The sequence below is a fragment of the Diuraphis noxia genome, unplaced genomic scaffold, assembly GCF_037042655.1.
Source record: "Diuraphis noxia isolate RWA-SAM2 unplaced genomic scaffold, SU_Dnox_SAM2 contig0002, whole genome shotgun sequence".
Classification (NCBI taxonomy): Eukaryota; Metazoa; Arthropoda; class Insecta; order Hemiptera; family Aphididae; genus Diuraphis; species Diuraphis noxia.
Genome location: NW_028301712.1, coordinates 42,035,559 through 42,054,343, shown reverse-complemented (window position 1 = coordinate 42,054,343; position 18,785 = coordinate 42,035,559). Strand labels below are relative to the sequence as shown.

The 18,785-nt window shown below is 27.6% G+C and overlaps 1 protein-coding gene across 3 annotated transcripts; it reads left to right on the top strand.

Moving 5' to 3' along the window:
• The first annotated feature begins 2,931 nt into the window (after positions 1–2,931).
• LOC107167415 (farnesol dehydrogenase-like) lies at positions 2,932–18,370 on the top strand. Of its 3 annotated transcripts, XM_089220244.1 has the most exons (7): positions 2,932–3,161; positions 8,797–8,965; positions 10,683–10,809; positions 11,682–11,814; positions 13,083–13,217; positions 15,082–15,153; positions 15,343–15,375. In XM_089220244.1, the coding sequence occupies exons 1-7, from the start codon at positions 3,030–3,032 to the stop codon at positions 15,358–15,360; spliced, it is 786 nt and encodes a 261-aa protein (XP_089076370.1). In that variant the 5' UTR covers positions 2,932–3,029; the 3' UTR covers positions 15,361–15,375. The 3 variants fall into 3 exon arrangements, with proteins under 3 accessions (XP_089076370.1, XP_089076369.1, XP_089076371.1); XM_089220243.1 differs by lacking the exons at positions 15,082–15,153; positions 15,343–15,375 and adding an exon at positions 16,719–16,881; XM_089220245.1 differs by lacking the exons at positions 15,082–15,153; positions 15,343–15,375 and adding an exon at positions 17,209–18,370 and having other exon boundaries at positions 2,933–3,161.
• Positions 18,371–18,785: the final 415 nt, after the last annotated feature.

The following is an 18,785-nucleotide window of genomic DNA, read 5'->3' as shown; positions in this document are numbered from 1 at the left end:
TTATATAGGTACATATATCTTTCTTAATAATTTGGTAAATGATAATACATCTGACTTTAAATTTATTAATTATAGACTTGAACACTTTCATTAATTATCAATATATCATAAAATAAAAATAATCATCGTGAATGGTGGTAAAAATAGGTGATGAATATTTTCCTTGAACATTACAGGGAGGGAAAATCCATTGAATTATATTTTTTTTTAATGCATAGAGGTTAAGTTAGGTTAGATTAGATTAGATACTATTTGTATAGAGGGCTTTAGCCAAAAATAAAAGTAGGTACTGTAGAAATTAAATGAAACTAGCCAGAGGAAAGATGTTTTGATTTATATGAATACAAAAAAGACCACAATCGTGATGATACGTCACTAGATTCACTGCAGATAATAGGTACACTTGAAGATGTAATGGTCGTAGGTAACAATCAATTATAAATTTGAATTCATCAAAATACCTTGTACAGTTGTATCATAAAATTACACGGAAAATATTGTATCGGAGGCATACTTATATTTATAAAAATAATATACATTTTATTTATGTATACATTATAATATGTATAATTGTAATAATAATCGTAATATAGAGGCCGGAAAAAGGTATAAAACGGTTGACTCGTCTGGTATGTATCGTTTAGAATATTTTTCTTGTAAAGCGCAAAGAGATAGATTTTATTATTTAAATAAAGGAATATTTGAAGAAATAAAAGCCTAGCATATATATTCATTAAAGTTATCCACGTTCATATTAGAAATGAAAGTTGGTTTTAAATTTTTTAAATTTGAATCTTTGAGTTTTAAATTGTTTTTGTGTTTATATCATGTGATAAATATTGGTCTACCAAAAACTTTGTATCAGTGCCGTACCCACTACCCAGGATTTGTTTTCAGGAGGGGGATTAAACATTCATTTTTAACTTTATAGTAAAATACTTAAGAAATAATTTTAAAACATATTATATATACTCATACTATTTAATATATAAATATATTATTGTTAAATGTTAGTGATTTTAAATTGTAGCTCATCCGTCAATATTACTACTATACATGATATCGATATGAACCCATCATTATTCATTACGCATTACTAAAAAAAATATTTCACCTGTGATTTCAGGGGGGGGGGGCTTAAGCCCAAAAGCCAACCCACTCGATACGGCACTGCTCTGTAATCGCGTTAACTGGAATTTAACAAATATTACAATACAACTGCGTACTACTCGACACAATTTTAAACGTAAAATGCACGACACGGACTGAAACCGAATACCGAACTATGACCGTCGAACACTTGAACTCTATTATATAAACAACAAATGTATGTATACTAATATAATATATATATATATATATGTTGGCATGTTGCATATAAGTTATAACTTATATAAGTATGACATCAAATTTGGAAATAAAGACCGGTCATAAATTTATCGATTTGTGGCTGTGAACGTGAAAACACGACAAAAAAAAACAAATATTTGTACTATAAAAATAATAATACGTAGGTATTATAAAACTACGAATGTGCGTTAAATATGCAGTGTTTAATCGGTGAAAACGTTGAAATATGTAAAATAAAATTAGTGTTATTTTAATAAGAATGATCTAAATCTGAAACAATTCTCGTCAGCTTTTAAAAAGCTTATTCTGATACATATTATTGTATGCATTTGAATATAAATCCAGTCCCTATTTATATATATATAAAGGGTTATAGTGCAATCTAGGTAATAGGTGTAACTATTAATATTATAAATATAATATAATCGTAACCTATTTTAGTATTTAATCCAACGATTTTTAGCTAGGTACACCTTTGTATATTTAATCAATGGTTAAACACAAAAAAAACATGTTTTCTAAAACTGGTTTTACACACATCATTGCTTCACTCAAAACCTAAAATAAATAAATGTGCAATGTTCATTTGGTTTTCTATAAACAAAAGAATTATTTATTTTTATTAATTTTTCTAAAACATAATCCCGTATTATAAGTTTTTAGGAATTTCTAACAAATAATTAGGTAGTCTCAGTAATGAACCATCAACTTTTATAAAGTGTCTCTGCTGGCTTTTTTATACTGATCTATATCAAATTATCAAGTCTAACATTCAAACCTATACCAATAAAAAATGCTAATATATACATTATATATTATTATATTAATACATAAGCTGACTTCACATATTAAAATAACTGTGGCATTGTGTAATCAATTACGCCAATCCTTTTTTGTTTTTGAAATTACTAAAGTGTTTAAGATTTTAATGATTTATTAGTACGTATACCGTACCTACTAAGTTTACTATTTTTTTGTACGTACATGAATTACTACAATTTTATAAAGCTTTCAAATGCATAATAACAATATTCTCTTCTATCCTATGCGTGTTGATTGATGTGAGACATTATAATGCCCAATAATTTATTTTTAAATGTCTAAATCCCATTCAGTCGTTATCCTTTTATTTTGACAAGTAACAATTATGTTAGATTCAATGACGTACGACCTACTTATATAAATTATAATTTATACTTTGTTAACATCATCAATATAATTCCTATCACTATAGAGCAGTTTTTAACATGTTCGTGACGAATAATAATATACAAATGTTTTGGTGGGACTAAAATAGTATAATCCAGATTATAATTAAATGGATTAATCTCATCTATCTTAAGCCATTTTCTAAATCAGTAATTACTCATTAAATATTACAAATACATAATTTTATGTGACCTTAAACATTAAACATCATAATATTTACGTGAATATATTGTTGCACTTCACGCACCAGCGAATTTCTAATACTACAACTGATTATATAGGACGCAACAGATTATTATTCCCTTCTATATTTTCTAAATACCTATCTCTCTACTCAATACATATTTAAAAGTACAGCTATTTTAGAATGATGTTTCAGTTGTTGTTAGACGTCCATAACCACTGGTCGACGTGGTAGTGTAGTCTTAATAAATAATAATAAATAAAAATATATAAATTTTTAAACCAAAATGGAAAAGTGGAATGGAAAAGTTGCTGTAGTAACAGGTGCTTCTTCTGGAATCGGAGAGGAGACTTGTAGACAACTGGTTAAAAATGGAATGATTGTTGTTGGTTTTGCTAGAAGAGAAGATAAACTTCAGGTTAGTGGCTAATCAAATTATTGTGTTAGGTTTTTAGCGTACATTTTATAACTGTTACTAATAATAATAATTTGTATTTATGAATCAATTTCATTTTACATCAGAGTATAAAAATAAACTTTACTGTGTGGCTTGGTGAGGCGCGGTCGTACGCCCAATCTACGGAAATGCACTGAGTGTACGAACCGGCTGCAGTTGCTATCTCCCGGATGGGTGACCACCCGTGATTTTTCCACACATACGGACACATTTGGATCCTTGCCACACATACACAAACACGTGTTATAACCCTACCCACTTAAAAAACCTACAAACTCAATACACAAAAATAACCCCTACGGCCCTACCGTACCATCCCACACCCAATGGCCTATGTATAGCACTATAGCTAATGGCCTTAATCACCGGACTTTAGATCAATAAAAAAAAAAAAAAAAACTTTACTGTAAAAAGCAATGTTTTGCAACCTATTTGAAATGGCACTTACTATTAGACTGCTGCACTTTCTTGTGACCTATAAAATTAATTCAACTGTGCCTACTGTTTTACTTGTTTAACTATGGTTCTAGTATAATAATATTATAATTGTATAAACTTTTGTTGCTCACAGGGGCGAACGCAGGGGGAGGGGGGGTTAGGGGTTTAAACACCCCCCGAAATAGTAGGTACAAAAAATAAATTATCTGACCTACAAATGTATTAGTATATTACTAATAACATTTCAAAAAAATTAAAATAAATTATTATTGTTATTAAAAAGTTTCTCTTCTCCCGTGGTTTGTAAATTAATGAATACAGTAAAATCACCAATAAAATGTATAATAATGCAGTTTCGAAGTGAGTATGACAGTATGTTATAACTTATTAATAACTGATCGACATCGAAGGCCGCAAATCCGATGATGTACGTAATGTAGACAGACAACGAGTGTAATTGCCGTCTACCGGAAATTCCTACAACTAACCTACACTAACCTACAAATTGTAATAATTAGTTATTAATTATTATCTATGATATTATATTATTATGTAATATGTATATTATATATCATGTATTATGTATTTATGTATATAGTATAAGTGACTAAAATAAAATATAGAAAAGTGTAATACAGACATACAATATGAATAATATGATATTTATGAATACCTACTTGAAATTTTTTCACCCCCCCCCCCCCCCCCCCGAAATTTTTTCCTGCGTTCACCACTGATTGCTCACTAATCAAATTTCGTAATTCATAAAAAAAGATTCATTTGGATATTTATATTAAAATCGGATGTGGAAGTTATGAACCTGTATGATTCTCTACACTAATGTAAAGTGTACCAACACTATATATATATATATGATATATCAATTATAAAACTATAAAAGTGATGGAGAATAATACCAGATGCTCAGATATAAATATTAAAATCACGCTATTACCTTGGATGTTGACCAGTTGCTCCCACGGCTGTTATCGAGATTTTAAAAATATACCTATACCAGTTGCCCTTATATGTTAATATATTCACGTTTACAATATATAGCCCGTAAAACAGGGGAGACAAACATACAAATAATAAATAAAATATAAAATTTGCAATAATCTATCCAGCGATTTATACGATATACTGGGACCTGTTCTGCAATCACCAGACATATTTGTGTTTTTCCAGGAGACAGGACTGGACAAACTTATTTAATCATTAAAAAAAAAACACAACCTTATTACTTTTATATTATTATTATGTATCTTTCAAAAATAAAAACGTATCTTATCCCAATGGCCAAGTTGCCGTGGGTTATTTCTTTAATAAAAAAATATAAAATTATTTATAAGAATAAAGTAAAAAGTATAAAATGATAATAACACATTTTGATATTTGCAATTATAATATATGATATTGTATTTTGTAATAAATAATAAAAATAATATGGATAAAATTAAAATAAAAAATTAATAAATACAAAACAAGAATATCAATAGATTAGGTTTTGAAAATCTGTTAGTAATTATTATTATAACAAAACAAATTACTATTATATGTATTAACTTTTTAACTAATTAATGCCCACCTTTGATTTTATAGATACGACATACATTGTATCACTAGTCTTGTAAGTTGTAACTTATAATAAAGTTATTTTTATAATTTTAGGTATATATTTTAAAGTGCTGTATATTATTGCGTAGATAAAAACAAGTTTTATACCAGTTTTAATAAGTTGTATCTTGTATGGTATAATGGTTAAGTACCTATACCTCAGTTATCGGATATCGTTATTCGTCAAATAATTGAATATGAACGATCGCAGTGTGATTTTATCAGACTTTCATTACGTTACTCTAAAATTTACATAATATTCTCACCTGTATTTTATTTATTTTAATAACTTATTAGTATAATTGAGTTTATATGACAAGTAAATGAATCAAACCAAGTCGTTAATGTAAAATGTTGACACAAGTAAATTTGCGCAAATAAACTGTCGGAAAAAAACATACCTTTTTTATTTTAGCGGAAATAGGCTGTACCCAAAGCGAATTTTTTTTGGCGCAATTGGGCGATACCTAATTAATTTTCTGCTACAAGTGTAAGTAACAAGTATAATTATTCTGACTTATTTATCGATTATGTATGGATTATGGACAAGTCGTACTTAAAACTTACTACTTTTATAGCCTAAAAGTACCTACCTAACACTCTTACCGTAACAGTCCATTTTAGATTCTGAGTTGAGCGATAAATGTAGGTATATAGATAGCTGTATATACTTACATAACTATTATGATAATAGCCAAATATTTAAATTAGTATTTTTGAAAATTATGAATATATATATATATATATTGTAACATTCGTTACACCTTATATATATATATATAAATATATACCCACACTTAGCACACACTATATGATTGACCAATACATAATATACACACTCAACTCAACACTTTTCTACCCATGCACATAATTACTTATCATTAAAATGACACACAGCAGTTAGTTCGACAGTCGCCATCAATAGGAGCGAACTCACCAATACACTTATTAACAGCCAACTACATTAGTCAAATATTATTTTTAATATAATAATTAATATGGATCTATTGATCTATAAACCAAACGTGTCTTATTATTGATAAAATACCTCATGGCTCATACACAGTGCTCTAACCCCCAGCTACGGAAAACTTATCCATAATGAATAGAAAACACTCCCTGGATAACTAATATCGCTGCAATATTAAGAAATGTTTGCCTTGTTTGTGCTATTTCAGGACATTTGACATTTTCGGCGGTTTTAGCCATTTTTGATTTATGTACCAATGGCAAAATTATTATTTTTACCTAACTGAATATTTCAAATTTAATGCAGAATTCTTAATACATTTTTACTGTTAGTAAAAAATATTTAAAAACACTGTCATATTATTTTAAGCGTCTTAAGTCTAATGCTAGGTAATTCGGTATAATCACGAAAACACATGTAAATTATTTTGAGATTAAAAATGTCTTTCATTTTAAATTTTAACAACCAAAGATTTAAAATTGAATACAAGATTCCTAATAAGTTTTTATTCTGAATTCGAAAAAAATAGCGCGTAAAATCAAAAATATTTTTATGAACAATTTAAATTGAATTTTGAAGACAGTAGATATTTTTAAACAAAAATAAACAATTTATCTACAAATAAATTGTATTATTAAATATTAACATTAGAAACTTGAGATTTGTCAAACGTTACTGCGGAGTAACTAAGCCCTCCTCAAGCATTCACAGCCAATACATAATTTACTCTCATATATGCTTCTTGTAATTATGTTTATATACATATTGTATATATTTTCTGATAAAAAATGTAAAAAAAATATTTTGAGACATCCCGATCCCACTACTTTATAATTTCTTATTTTCAAATAAACAATTTAAAAATCCGAAATATTATTAACGCGCGTAGATGGATATTACTGCTGAACTGTGATATATAATTTTGATATATTAGGGCGCTATTTCGGCTACAGCAGTAAATTAAAAATTTCATAAAATAGCATTTTCGTAGTGACGTAGCGATAATAGTACAATATAAGTTGTATATAAGTTCAATTAAAAAACTTAAGCTCGATTAATAAAACGGAAAATGTAATGCAAGATTTATTATAATATATTGTTTTAATGTTCAAAATCTGGCAAATATCAATTAAAGAATATTAAAAATAAATAGTCACAATGTATGTTATTAGCGTTTGAAGTTAAGTTAGAAAAAGCGTTGAAAGCATTTAACGAACTCAAGAAAATTTAAATAATAATTATTTTTTCGATTCTAAAAGCTAGGTAAGGGCTTGTAAACGTAACAAAGATTTCTTGTAAGTTTTTCTTACAAAAACATAATACAATTTTTGAACTACACGTTTTCGTTAAGACATTTCAACTTTAAATTAAGACAAAATCGAAAATTTGATAGCTAAACGAAAAATAACTTTTTTAGTTGTTTCTTCTGAATTTTAACTAAAAAAAAAGTTGCTCATAAAATTTTTTGCCACAATGTTTACTATCATAATTTATATGTATATTGCGTATATATCAGCTATATAAGTATATATAATGAGCTATATATATATGTGCTTATAAGCAGGGCTAGGAATGCTAGGATTTGTATGCAATAAAAAATTGTAAAATATGCATTTTATTTACCAAAATATGCAAAAGTATGCATTTTAATTTCTATCTTAGATTTTATATTGACCGACATACTTTTATTAATTGTGTTTATCTTTCTCCGTCAAACTATTCAATCTTTAATCGCATAGCTATTGTACCATAGGATTGTGTTTATAAAAATAAAATTTGTGTTTGACAAAAAAATCAAGTTTAATACTTTAATCAGCTGAGCTAGAATTAAATACGAAGTATTGATATTAAATTATAAATATTAATTACGAAATATACTATAAAACATGCATTTTTCGCATTCTTATAATGGAAATATGCAATAATATTAATTTTATTCAATATATGCATTAATATGCATTTTATCCAAAATATGCAAAAACATGCAAAATAAAAACACCACCATTTATCTCATCATGAGGTGGTTCGTGGACATTACTGACAAAATCGACAACCAGAAGTCGCAAAAAAACATGCTGTTGCATACTTGCATATAAATCCTAGCCCTGCTTATAAGCTATAGTAATATTATATGAAATAATAGTGTATCTAATAAATACTATATGGTACCTATCTTTTTGACAAATATGAGTTCAATCATTTCAACTCAACCATTTATTTATAGAAAAATAAATTACAATTGGAATATAAATATATACAATATGCATAAATTATTTATTTATTGATTTCTGATTATATTATAATAGGTATAAGACTATAATATTATACCGCACTTATAAAATATATGATGGCTAACAGACCGTCTCCATATCGTTTTTCGCAAACAATTTTTTATCGTTGAATTCAAATTCAACACTTTCCTAATACAATCTCTTACTCAACGATAAATTGCAATCGACAGTAAAATAAGAATTCCTTAAATTTATAAAGACAGTTTTAGAATTAGTATAAGTATTATAATATTATAATGATATTATGATATCTAATAATTTACTGAATCTTTTTTTTTAGGAGTTAGAAAAGAATTTAAAAGGAAATGTTGGCACATTTTATTACGTTAAAGTTGATTTGTGTTCGGAAGAAAACATTTTGGAAGCTTTTAATTGGGTAAAAAGAACATTGAAATCGGTTGACGTACTAATTAACAATGCAGGTGTCTGGAAGCCAAGTGATTTATTAGGTAAACTAAAATGATATATATATTAATGTTTATAGTACAGCTATGATTAATTGAATGTATAAGTGTTTAATGAATGTGTAATAAAATACAATGAAATGTATATAAAAAAAATTTTAGAAGGATATGCACTGCAGTATATCAATATTATTATTAATCCTATATACAAAAGTGTAAAATGTTCAATGAATCATTCGAATATTCGATGTGATCTACGATCTACTTATAGGTAGAATTATTTAAATTATGACATAAGTCATAAATAATACAATCAAAACAATTAATATTATATTACATTAATACTATAATAATACTATATATTAATACTGAATAATATATACCTATTACACATTTTTAGATTTTTGCCAACATCAAGTAAGAGTATATTGTTATACTATTGGATGACTCCTTTCATCATAATCGTCTTGTAAAAACTATCTTATCACATATTCTTATTATTCCTAAAGGAATATATTGTATATATCGTATAAAAAAAAAAAATTAAAAAAGATTTTTGCAAAGGTAAAACACAATTATAGAATAAATAAGAAACTTGTAGTAGGTACCTTTTCTCTTCCGGATTGGTCACACCCGCTACTGCAGGCCATGGTCAGCTATGCAATAGGTTTCAATAACATACTATATTACAAAGCTTTTTAAAAATTTTGGAAGTTTTGATAGTTCATTTTTCTTACTAACGCATACCAATATACCATATCATAATTTAAGTTCTGAATGATCCATTTTACTCTTTTATGTTTGGTATTAGAATAATTTTAGTATTTGACCATATTCAAATATAAAAATATACCTAAATATTATTTAGGCCTAGACGTAGGATTTTTGATATTGTAACATTAAAATATTAAACAATAGTCAGGAGTCTGCTATAATTTTTTGTACATTTTTAAATACTTATAAATAGTTTTGATATTAAAATAAATATACAAGCAAACATATGATTTAAATAATTAATAGGATAATTTTTAAGTATAAAAAATATCTAACTGATTTAAACGGATAACTCAGAAGTGGTTCTGAACGTACTATTTTTGTATGATGTACTTATGAATGAATTCCAAATAATTGTATACAAATATTTTTATATATTTCAATATTTAGATTTAACCAATTTAATTTAACTCAATTTAATGTAGATATAACTACAGATGTATTTTGTTACAATAAAATTATAGGTTACTTATAGGGAAAAAAATTACTTTAATAGTAATTATATCATGTAAAATACATTTTTTGGTCCCGAAGCCATATATGTTGTTTGATATTATTCTAGTTATGAATTTGACGTCGTGTAGGGTAAAAAAATTGAGTCTAATGGCATTAGTGGAGGTTATTGCTTGGCGTGCTTTTTGGTCAGCTCTTTCATTTCCCGGAATTTGATTGTGGCGGGTATCCATATTAAGGTGATTGAGTAGCCGTTGTGTGTATATAAGGTTGCAGTGTAAAAATTTTACTTAATATAGGCTAACAGGCAGTTTTTGCACAGATTTGCGGTACTTTCTCTCCATTTTATTTTAAATTTAGTCATTAGGTACTTAGGTACCTATAAGTAATTTCATATTGCGGTAAATTAGTCAATACAATGTTGCGAAGTGGGTATCAGTTACGTGTAATCAATATTAATGAAAAAGTATTATATAGTTGTATCATGTATAATTTCAATAAAACATGTTATACTTACCATTATTAAAACTTCCAGGAAATACGAATGATTGGAAACAAATGTTTGACACCAATGTCATAGGTTATAACATTTGTAGCAGAGAAGCCATCAATATCATGGAGGAAATAAAAATCAAAGAGGGTCATATAATAAATATTAACAGGTAACTATTAGATTTAATAAAATTTCATGAATGTTTTTCAGGAATGGATGATAATCCTCGGTAGTCGATGGAATAAATAGATTTTCTATGTAGGTCCTTAATTTCGGTTGACCTCTTGGGTTCTATACATGTTTTTTTTTGTATATAAAATAAATTCACCAAATAGATATAATTAAAACTAGAAAATATTATTACTGTTATTTAAAAAAAATATAATAATCCACTTCAAATTTTCTTGCGGATCTTTAACATAATATATAAATATTAAATATTAACATTATTAACTATAAATTATCACTGTTAACCTAAACCAAAGTATCCAATAATAAAATCATATTTAAGTAAAGATCTTGTCTATTGAAATATAATTGTTGATCGGAATTAACTCCGATTAAATAATTGAAGAAGTTAATTCTAAAAGTAGGTAAATTGTTAAAAAAAAATATTTTAATCAAGGAAAAAATGATTAACTAATGATGATGCCAATGATTTTAATGATTTTGTAAAAACGTTTTGATTGAAAAATGAAAGTAAAATTGTTTTTTTGAATTAATAACTTTTCTGTTTAATAGGACCTATAAACATTTCTGGCTAACAAAAATATTACCTTTCCAACTCCTGGATGTTATTTTATTTTACGATGCACTTTTATAGAGATATCAATGCATCTGTAATTCAGAATTCCTGTGTTGTTAATTTGTTATTATATAGTTTGATTGGATAGATATTTATTAATCGAAGAACTTCAAATATTATATCATAGAATATAAATTGAAATTTATCTCTAATAAGCTTCTATAACAATAACTTATGTATTCGTATTTCTAACGTAGTACATATAATTATAATTAACTTATGTTGTACCTACCTAGTGTTGCAGGTCATTTCCAAATGCCATATATGAAAGATATTTCAGTTTATTCCGCTACCAAACATTGTGTTACTTCAATTACAAACGATTTAAGAGAATTGATGGGCATGAAAGGTTTACCCATCAGAGTCACGGTAATATATTAATATTTAAGAATATATATAGGCAGATAAGTTGTATAAATTGATATATCTGCACCTGTAATAATGTCTATCTGCCTATCCAAGTTCATTAAAATTCAATGATGTAGGAATCGATATAAACATACCATATTGATATTAATCATTTATAAATTCGTTGTTTTTTTTATCTTTATTATACCTACCTATAACCTAAATTAAGGAAAATATTCAATTCAGCATTGTCAGAACTCAGAACTCGCTTTTAAACCTAAATTATATTTTATAAAGAAAGATGTCCGAATGTTTGATGAAACTTTTGTGTCAACATCCAGACAAACCACTAATAGGCTTCAGATATAAAATACTAATGGTATACATACATATCTAATGATATGAGAGTGACATAAGAAAAAAAAATTCTCATTTTAAAGATGATCACACACAGAAATTTTGTTTCAGCAAACAGAAATCCAATATTTTGTTGTATAAACAATATATTGTTGCTATTGGTTACATAAAATAAAATATAGTATTAGTCTTATTGATCTTATTTTACATGTTTATAATTATAACGTTTGATTTTTAAATGAATGTACACAATTAAATGTAATATTGCATGAAACACACACATCGAAAATTTAGCTGTATGCATCTATCTGTATGTTTTGGAAAATGGGAAAGACTTTGAAACGGACGAAGCTATTTTAATTGGGTATTCACAGTTATTGTGTTTCCTATAGTAAATAATAATAATAATAATACTAATTATAATAATTATAATAATAATTGAATATTACTTTAAACTAGTATTTTATATTTACTATATGATGATTTTTTCGTTAACTCAAAAATTTGATTATGTATAATACAACGTAAAGTTCGAAGTTGAGCATAATTCCAAAATAATTTTTATAAGCATCTGAATTTCGAATTTTGACATGTAGTGATTTTTAATATATTTATTATTATTATTGTATACCTATTTTATATTTGTTATCGTCGTGCCCGTCGTGGTCTGTACCTATGACGCACGGCGATAACAACTTTTAGTTATAATATCTTGTTTGCGTTGTCGGCGTGCGTCGACCGACATCTCCGGCCCCCGCGACTACAACGGAAACCCGCTTTTTAAATTTGTATTATTTATTACATAAACATACAAACATTGTAAATTCAATACATTCATCGCTCCGCTTAGAATCTAAAATGAATATTCTGTACATAAATGTATACATTTTTAAATATATATTTTAGTTAAAAGTGTATTGTTTTACTTTCAGAGTATCAGCCCAGGAGCAGTAGAAACTGAAATGACAGAGGAGATAAGCAAATCAGGAATGATTAATAATATTTTGAAATCTATTGACATTGCTGAAGCTATTATGTACGCATTGAGTACACCGCAGCGTGTCAATGTAAGTCAAAAATAATTGTTATCTAAAGGTTTTAAGTTTTAGGCATATCATATTGTAAAAGATACTAAGATAGGCTATAATACCATTAATACCAATGTTTTTAAAAAAAAGTACCTATAATAACTATAACTATAAATTATTATAGTTATTTATGTAGTTTGAAGTTTCCCAGTGTATCATGTGAGGCTAGGTTAGGTTAGGTTAGGTTTACTTATATTTTCAAATACATACGTTTTCTAAAAAATATTGTTTTTGTTGTACCCTTCTCGGCCTTCTCCCATAAACCAAACCGATGATGCCTGTATGGATTATTTGGTCCCATTATTTAATATTGAATTTCTATGCCCATTTTCCAAAATCCGTTTGAGGTCCTAGCTGTCATTGTCCAAATGGCGATTTACACAATCGGGCATTACTTCAACATACTCACCTACCCTTATATGGCCCCATATACGCCTAATATGGGGTAATTGTACATCCCTGCACAAAATGAGATATGTATTTTTGATTGTTCTTAGACACGTAGGCGCCCGCAGGGGAAGGCAAGCTGGGGCATTTGCCCCCCTGGCTTTTTCAAAACATTTTTTTTTTTTAATTTAATGTTTTAAGATAAATTACTATATACTATACAACAAATTTAAAGTATAAAATAAGTTGTAATATAATAAAATATAATATACTGTATACGAGTATAATAAAAATGGTCATTATTTTAAAACGTGTCTTCCCACGTCGCCGAAACCCAATTTGCCGACACTCAATTTGCTGACACCCCAGTTCGCCGACTCTCAATTCGCCGAATATAAATATTATATAAAAAAAAATAAACATTATATTATACTAGGTATATGATAAAACTTTTTATACTGGTGAATACGGGAATAGCATCTATAACTTCCGAATTTGTAGCACCTTCTATTCCTGAAGTTATGACAGATCTCCTAATTTCATTAAATGCCTTAATAGGTTTGAACATAATGCACTTAACAAGTACCTACTATAATATATTTGAAATTAAATTTTTATAATTTCTACTTAAACATTACTAAATTTGTACTTACTTTCAATTTATTTCGAAAGCCACGATTAGCCAACTCAACTCCGTGTGTTGGGTGATTGTGAGGCTTCGATAATATGACGTCAGTTTTATACGTACGTGAAGTTGGCACCCCGACTTTGTCGTATCGTCCCCAAACCAATACCATATTTTTGCAAATAATTTGCAACAAATTGCAACACCGGAAAAAAAATTTGCAACATGGTTTTACAACCCCCACAATAAAACATGTTTCGGGGTGCCAAGTTCACGTTGGCACCCCGACTTTGTCGTATCGTCCCCAAACCAATATCATATTTTTGCAAATAATTTGCAACAATTTGCAACACAAAAAAAAAAATTTGCAACACATTTTTTTACGCCAAGAAAAATAAAATTCATTCGGGGTGCCAAATTCACGTTGCACCCCGACTTTGTCGTATCGTCCCCAAACCAATAACATATTTTTGCAAATATTTACAACAATTTGCAACACAGAAAAAAAATTTGCAACACATTTTTTACGCAAGGATGTGTACTTACTATATTGCAATAAGATGAAATTAAAAAAATTACTAAAAACCATTTAATCGATTAATCACCCCGTTTCTGAAGATATGGACATGCGAGATGAAACGCCTAGTGTATAAGCCAATTTATAACACTGATAACACTGCCGTAGTGTACATATACCTATGAGCACCCATAAATAGCTTTTCATGGGGGGTAGATAAAAAAAATTCTTAAATTCATGGTAAAGACTATTAGACTATAGAAAGGTTTAATGTTATTTAAACATATGAATATAAGTTCATATTATTTTTCCAGGGGGTGGCAAGTGCCCCGTCATGTACCCCCCAATGGGCGACCATGCATAAACCCATTACTTACAAGTTACAGGTAAGAAAATAAAACTTGTGAAGTTTACAATCGCCCACATTTTTACACGTAGTTTACGAAGGGTTTTTTTTGTGATATCACTAATTTTTATCACAAATGCATGATAATGATAATGTATCTATATTATATATGTATAAAGTATATTGTATTTGTATATTATATATTTTTATCTATAACTTTTATTGTTAGATACTGAGTAAATACTGAGTATTTACACAATATTCTATAAGAACGGTAATATTGTTTATTCGTTCGGTAATTTTGTCGTATTTTTTCCCCGATGAGGCGATGACTAGATAAGTAACAAACATTGTTATTGTTACTGATGGAACGACCACGACGACGACGGCTACCGTGATTTTGAATTTAATATAAATTTCCATTAAAAAGTTATGAGTTATAACTAAATTTAAGTACATATGCTGATTTACATAAAACATGATTAATATTAAAGTAACTTTTTGTAAAATAATAAAATGTTTATCATATTTTAATTGTCAATAATTAACATTTATTATTTTTAATATTTTTAATATTTTAAACAGACTTTTAAACAAAATTATTTTATATTATATAAATTAAGTACAATAGATTCTTAACATATTGTATATAATTCAAACTTCAATAAGAATCATACAAAGCTGTGTTAATTTTTTATTTTAAGTACCTACACATGAAAAAACTAAATTTAAGTTGTTTTTTTTATAAAATTTATGTTTAAATCAAATAAATTTTAAAATTGAAATTAAGATTATTGTGTGTAACCCATATACTTAGAATATTTTATTTATAGATTGGTACAAGCTATATGCATCTACCTATATTTTACAGCAGTGGAACTTATTATACTTATACAGGAAATTACTAACTTTCAAACCTCTACATAAGTCATTTCAATAAGAAAAAACAAAAATTTACCAAAATTTAGTAAGTACACATCCTTGCGCAAAAATTGTGTTGCAAAATTTTTTTTCTGTGTTGCAAATTGTTGCAAATTATTTGCAAAAATATGATATTGGTTTGGGGACGATACGACAAAGTCGGGGTGCAACGTGAATTTGGCACCCCGAACGAATTGTATTTTTCTTGGCGTAAAAATATGTGTTGCAAATTTTTTTTTCTGTGTTGCAAATTGTTGCAAATTATTTGCAAAAATATGATATTGGTTTGGGGACGATACGACAAAGTCGGGGTGCCAACGTGAACTTGGCACCCCGAAACATGTTTTATTGTGGGGGTTGTAAAACTATGTTGCAAATTTTTTTTCTGGTGTTGCAAATTGTTGCAAATTATTTGCAAAAATATGGTATTGGTTTGGGGACGATACGATAAAGTCGGGGTGCCAACTTCACGGCGGTCAGTTTTATTTTTCAAAATAGCACGTCCGCAGCGGTTTGCAGCAATTTTGTATGATGCATTTATAATATTCGGTTTTGACCCGTATTCTATCCACCCGATGAATAAAATTATTGACGACTTATAAATCATGATTTTTTTCTGATTTTATTTTAAACCATTTCATTTAAATTTTTAACTGGCTAACTATTAAATTTTGAACTTTACAGTACACACGGCTGGAACGAACTAAATTCACCAATTTGTACTCCCTCTGGATTTTATATGTGGGAAATCATTTAATCATTAAACTTATCGACAACATACTGTGTTATCGCTGTCATAAAATCCGTTTTTGATAAAAATTATTGTCACCTGTCGGCGAATCGGGAAAATTAAAACTATATTTATAATTTGTCGGCAAACCAAGATGTCGGCAAACTAGACTGTCGGCGAAATGGGAATGTTTTTAAAATATTTTAAAACTGGTATATTTGTCGGCAAACCGAGTTGTCGGCAAAGTGGGTATGAACCTTTAAAACACCTAGTAAAATTATAATATTTATCCTCAAATCCTAACATTGCCCCCCCCCTAGAAAAAATTCTGCGGGTGCCTATGTACCTATATAGTAAGCAATATCGTGTTAGATTGTTTTGTTTGGTCCCATAATTTAGTAGGTACTAACGAGTTTTTATGTAAATATGTTTTAATTTTTACAGGTCGCCGAAATTATCATAACACCAACAGGTGAAAATACATTAGGTTTTATCAAGTCTTGTGCTAGTGTATTATAATAAATACTCATCAGTGAGCCGTACTGCAAGTAAAACCGTAATAAAGTATAAACAATTAATATACGTGGTACCTTCGTAATTCACTTTTTTTTTTAATTACATTAAGGTACCCCTAGCTTAATTCACTTTTTAAAAATATATATTATATGTGCATAATATTCATATCTTATACGAGTTATAATGGATAATATATTTATTTATAAGCTTGGTTGATAACCTATCTATCTATCTATTATAAAAAATGCATCATTATCTTTTAGTGATTCTCATAATCTTAAGCACCTTTCAAATTGAAATTGAAAGTTTCAATAGTAGTATCATACATTTATACCCACTTCACCTATGCCTACTGACCTTTGATCACTACCCATCAACAATAATCATCACAACGTCATATTGTACTATTGTAGTACCATGCAATGCAGATTGTTGTTAGTCAAGATAACAAACCCTTTCAATATATAATTGTTTTATTATAAAAATCTATTAAATAGGTATTTTTGTTTTATGCATCTAAATTTAATATTGCAAATTTGTAAAATGCAATTTCAATTGTAAAATTTATGATATATTTTTTTTTAATTTAAAAAAAAAAAAGCCTCGGCGTTTATGGCCATTGGCATACAAGGAGTTTTAAGTTTAACATTATTTTTAATATACAGTATTTACATAAACAAAAACAGATTATAAACTATTTATAAGATTGGTCTTGTGACTTATGGTATCTGGATGGAGGGCTTCCGACATGATATTTGATACCCCGCAGCTTCTCGTTTGTCCGTCTCATAGGAACGGCATTCGGATACAATGTGTTTGTTTGATAGGACTGATAGGAGTGTACCGCAACTGGTACATAATATGGGTGGATTTTCCTGCTTTATCAAGTACTGGTGTGTTAGCGACGTGTGTCCTATACACACTTCATGATAATATATTATAATATTATTTGTAATTTTTTTTTTCTTTTTATAATATAGGTATTATGTATTAATTTAGGTACCTATACGACTTCTTTGTTATTATATTGCTTTGAGCTGTTGGATTTTTATAAATGTTAAATAAAGAATGTCTATTCGTACCTACAAAAGTGACAAAAAAATGTTTATTTATTGAAAAAATTATAAAACAAATAAACCATAAAAATTATTTCAATTTCCTGAATTATTTCATTAATTCATTATAGACAATCAAAACTATGAATAATTGAATATAAAGATATATAATGATTTAGTAGGTAAGTATTAATTAATGATAAAATGTATCGTTCGTCTGTTTAATGAAATCAATTTTATTTATTGGCATCATTTATATAATAAAAATATGGCAACAATAAAATTCAGTGAATAAGTTATTCATGTTTATAGGAATTTAATTATAAAAGTAAAAGAAATATTAGAATTAAAAAGAAAAACCTAAATAAGTTTTCTATTTTTTTTAGTTCCTATATTATATACTTCCTATAAACAATACAAATAGTTCCTAAATACTGAGTTCAGTAATTT

Excerpts from the sequence above, each read along its gene's own strand:
- LOC107167415 (XM_089220243.1), top strand. The coding sequence starts at position 3,030 with ATGGAAAAGTGGAATGGAAAAGTTGCTGTAGTAACAGGTGCTTCTTCT. Across the intron at positions 8,966-10,682 it reads GAAGCCAAGTGATTTATTAG|GAAATACGAATGATTGGAAA; the intron begins GTAAACTAAAAT and ends TAAAACTTCCAG. Across the intron at positions 11,815-13,082 it reads GTTTACCCATCAGAGTCACG|AGTATCAGCCCAGGAGCAGT; the intron begins GTAATATATTAA and ends TTTTACTTTCAG.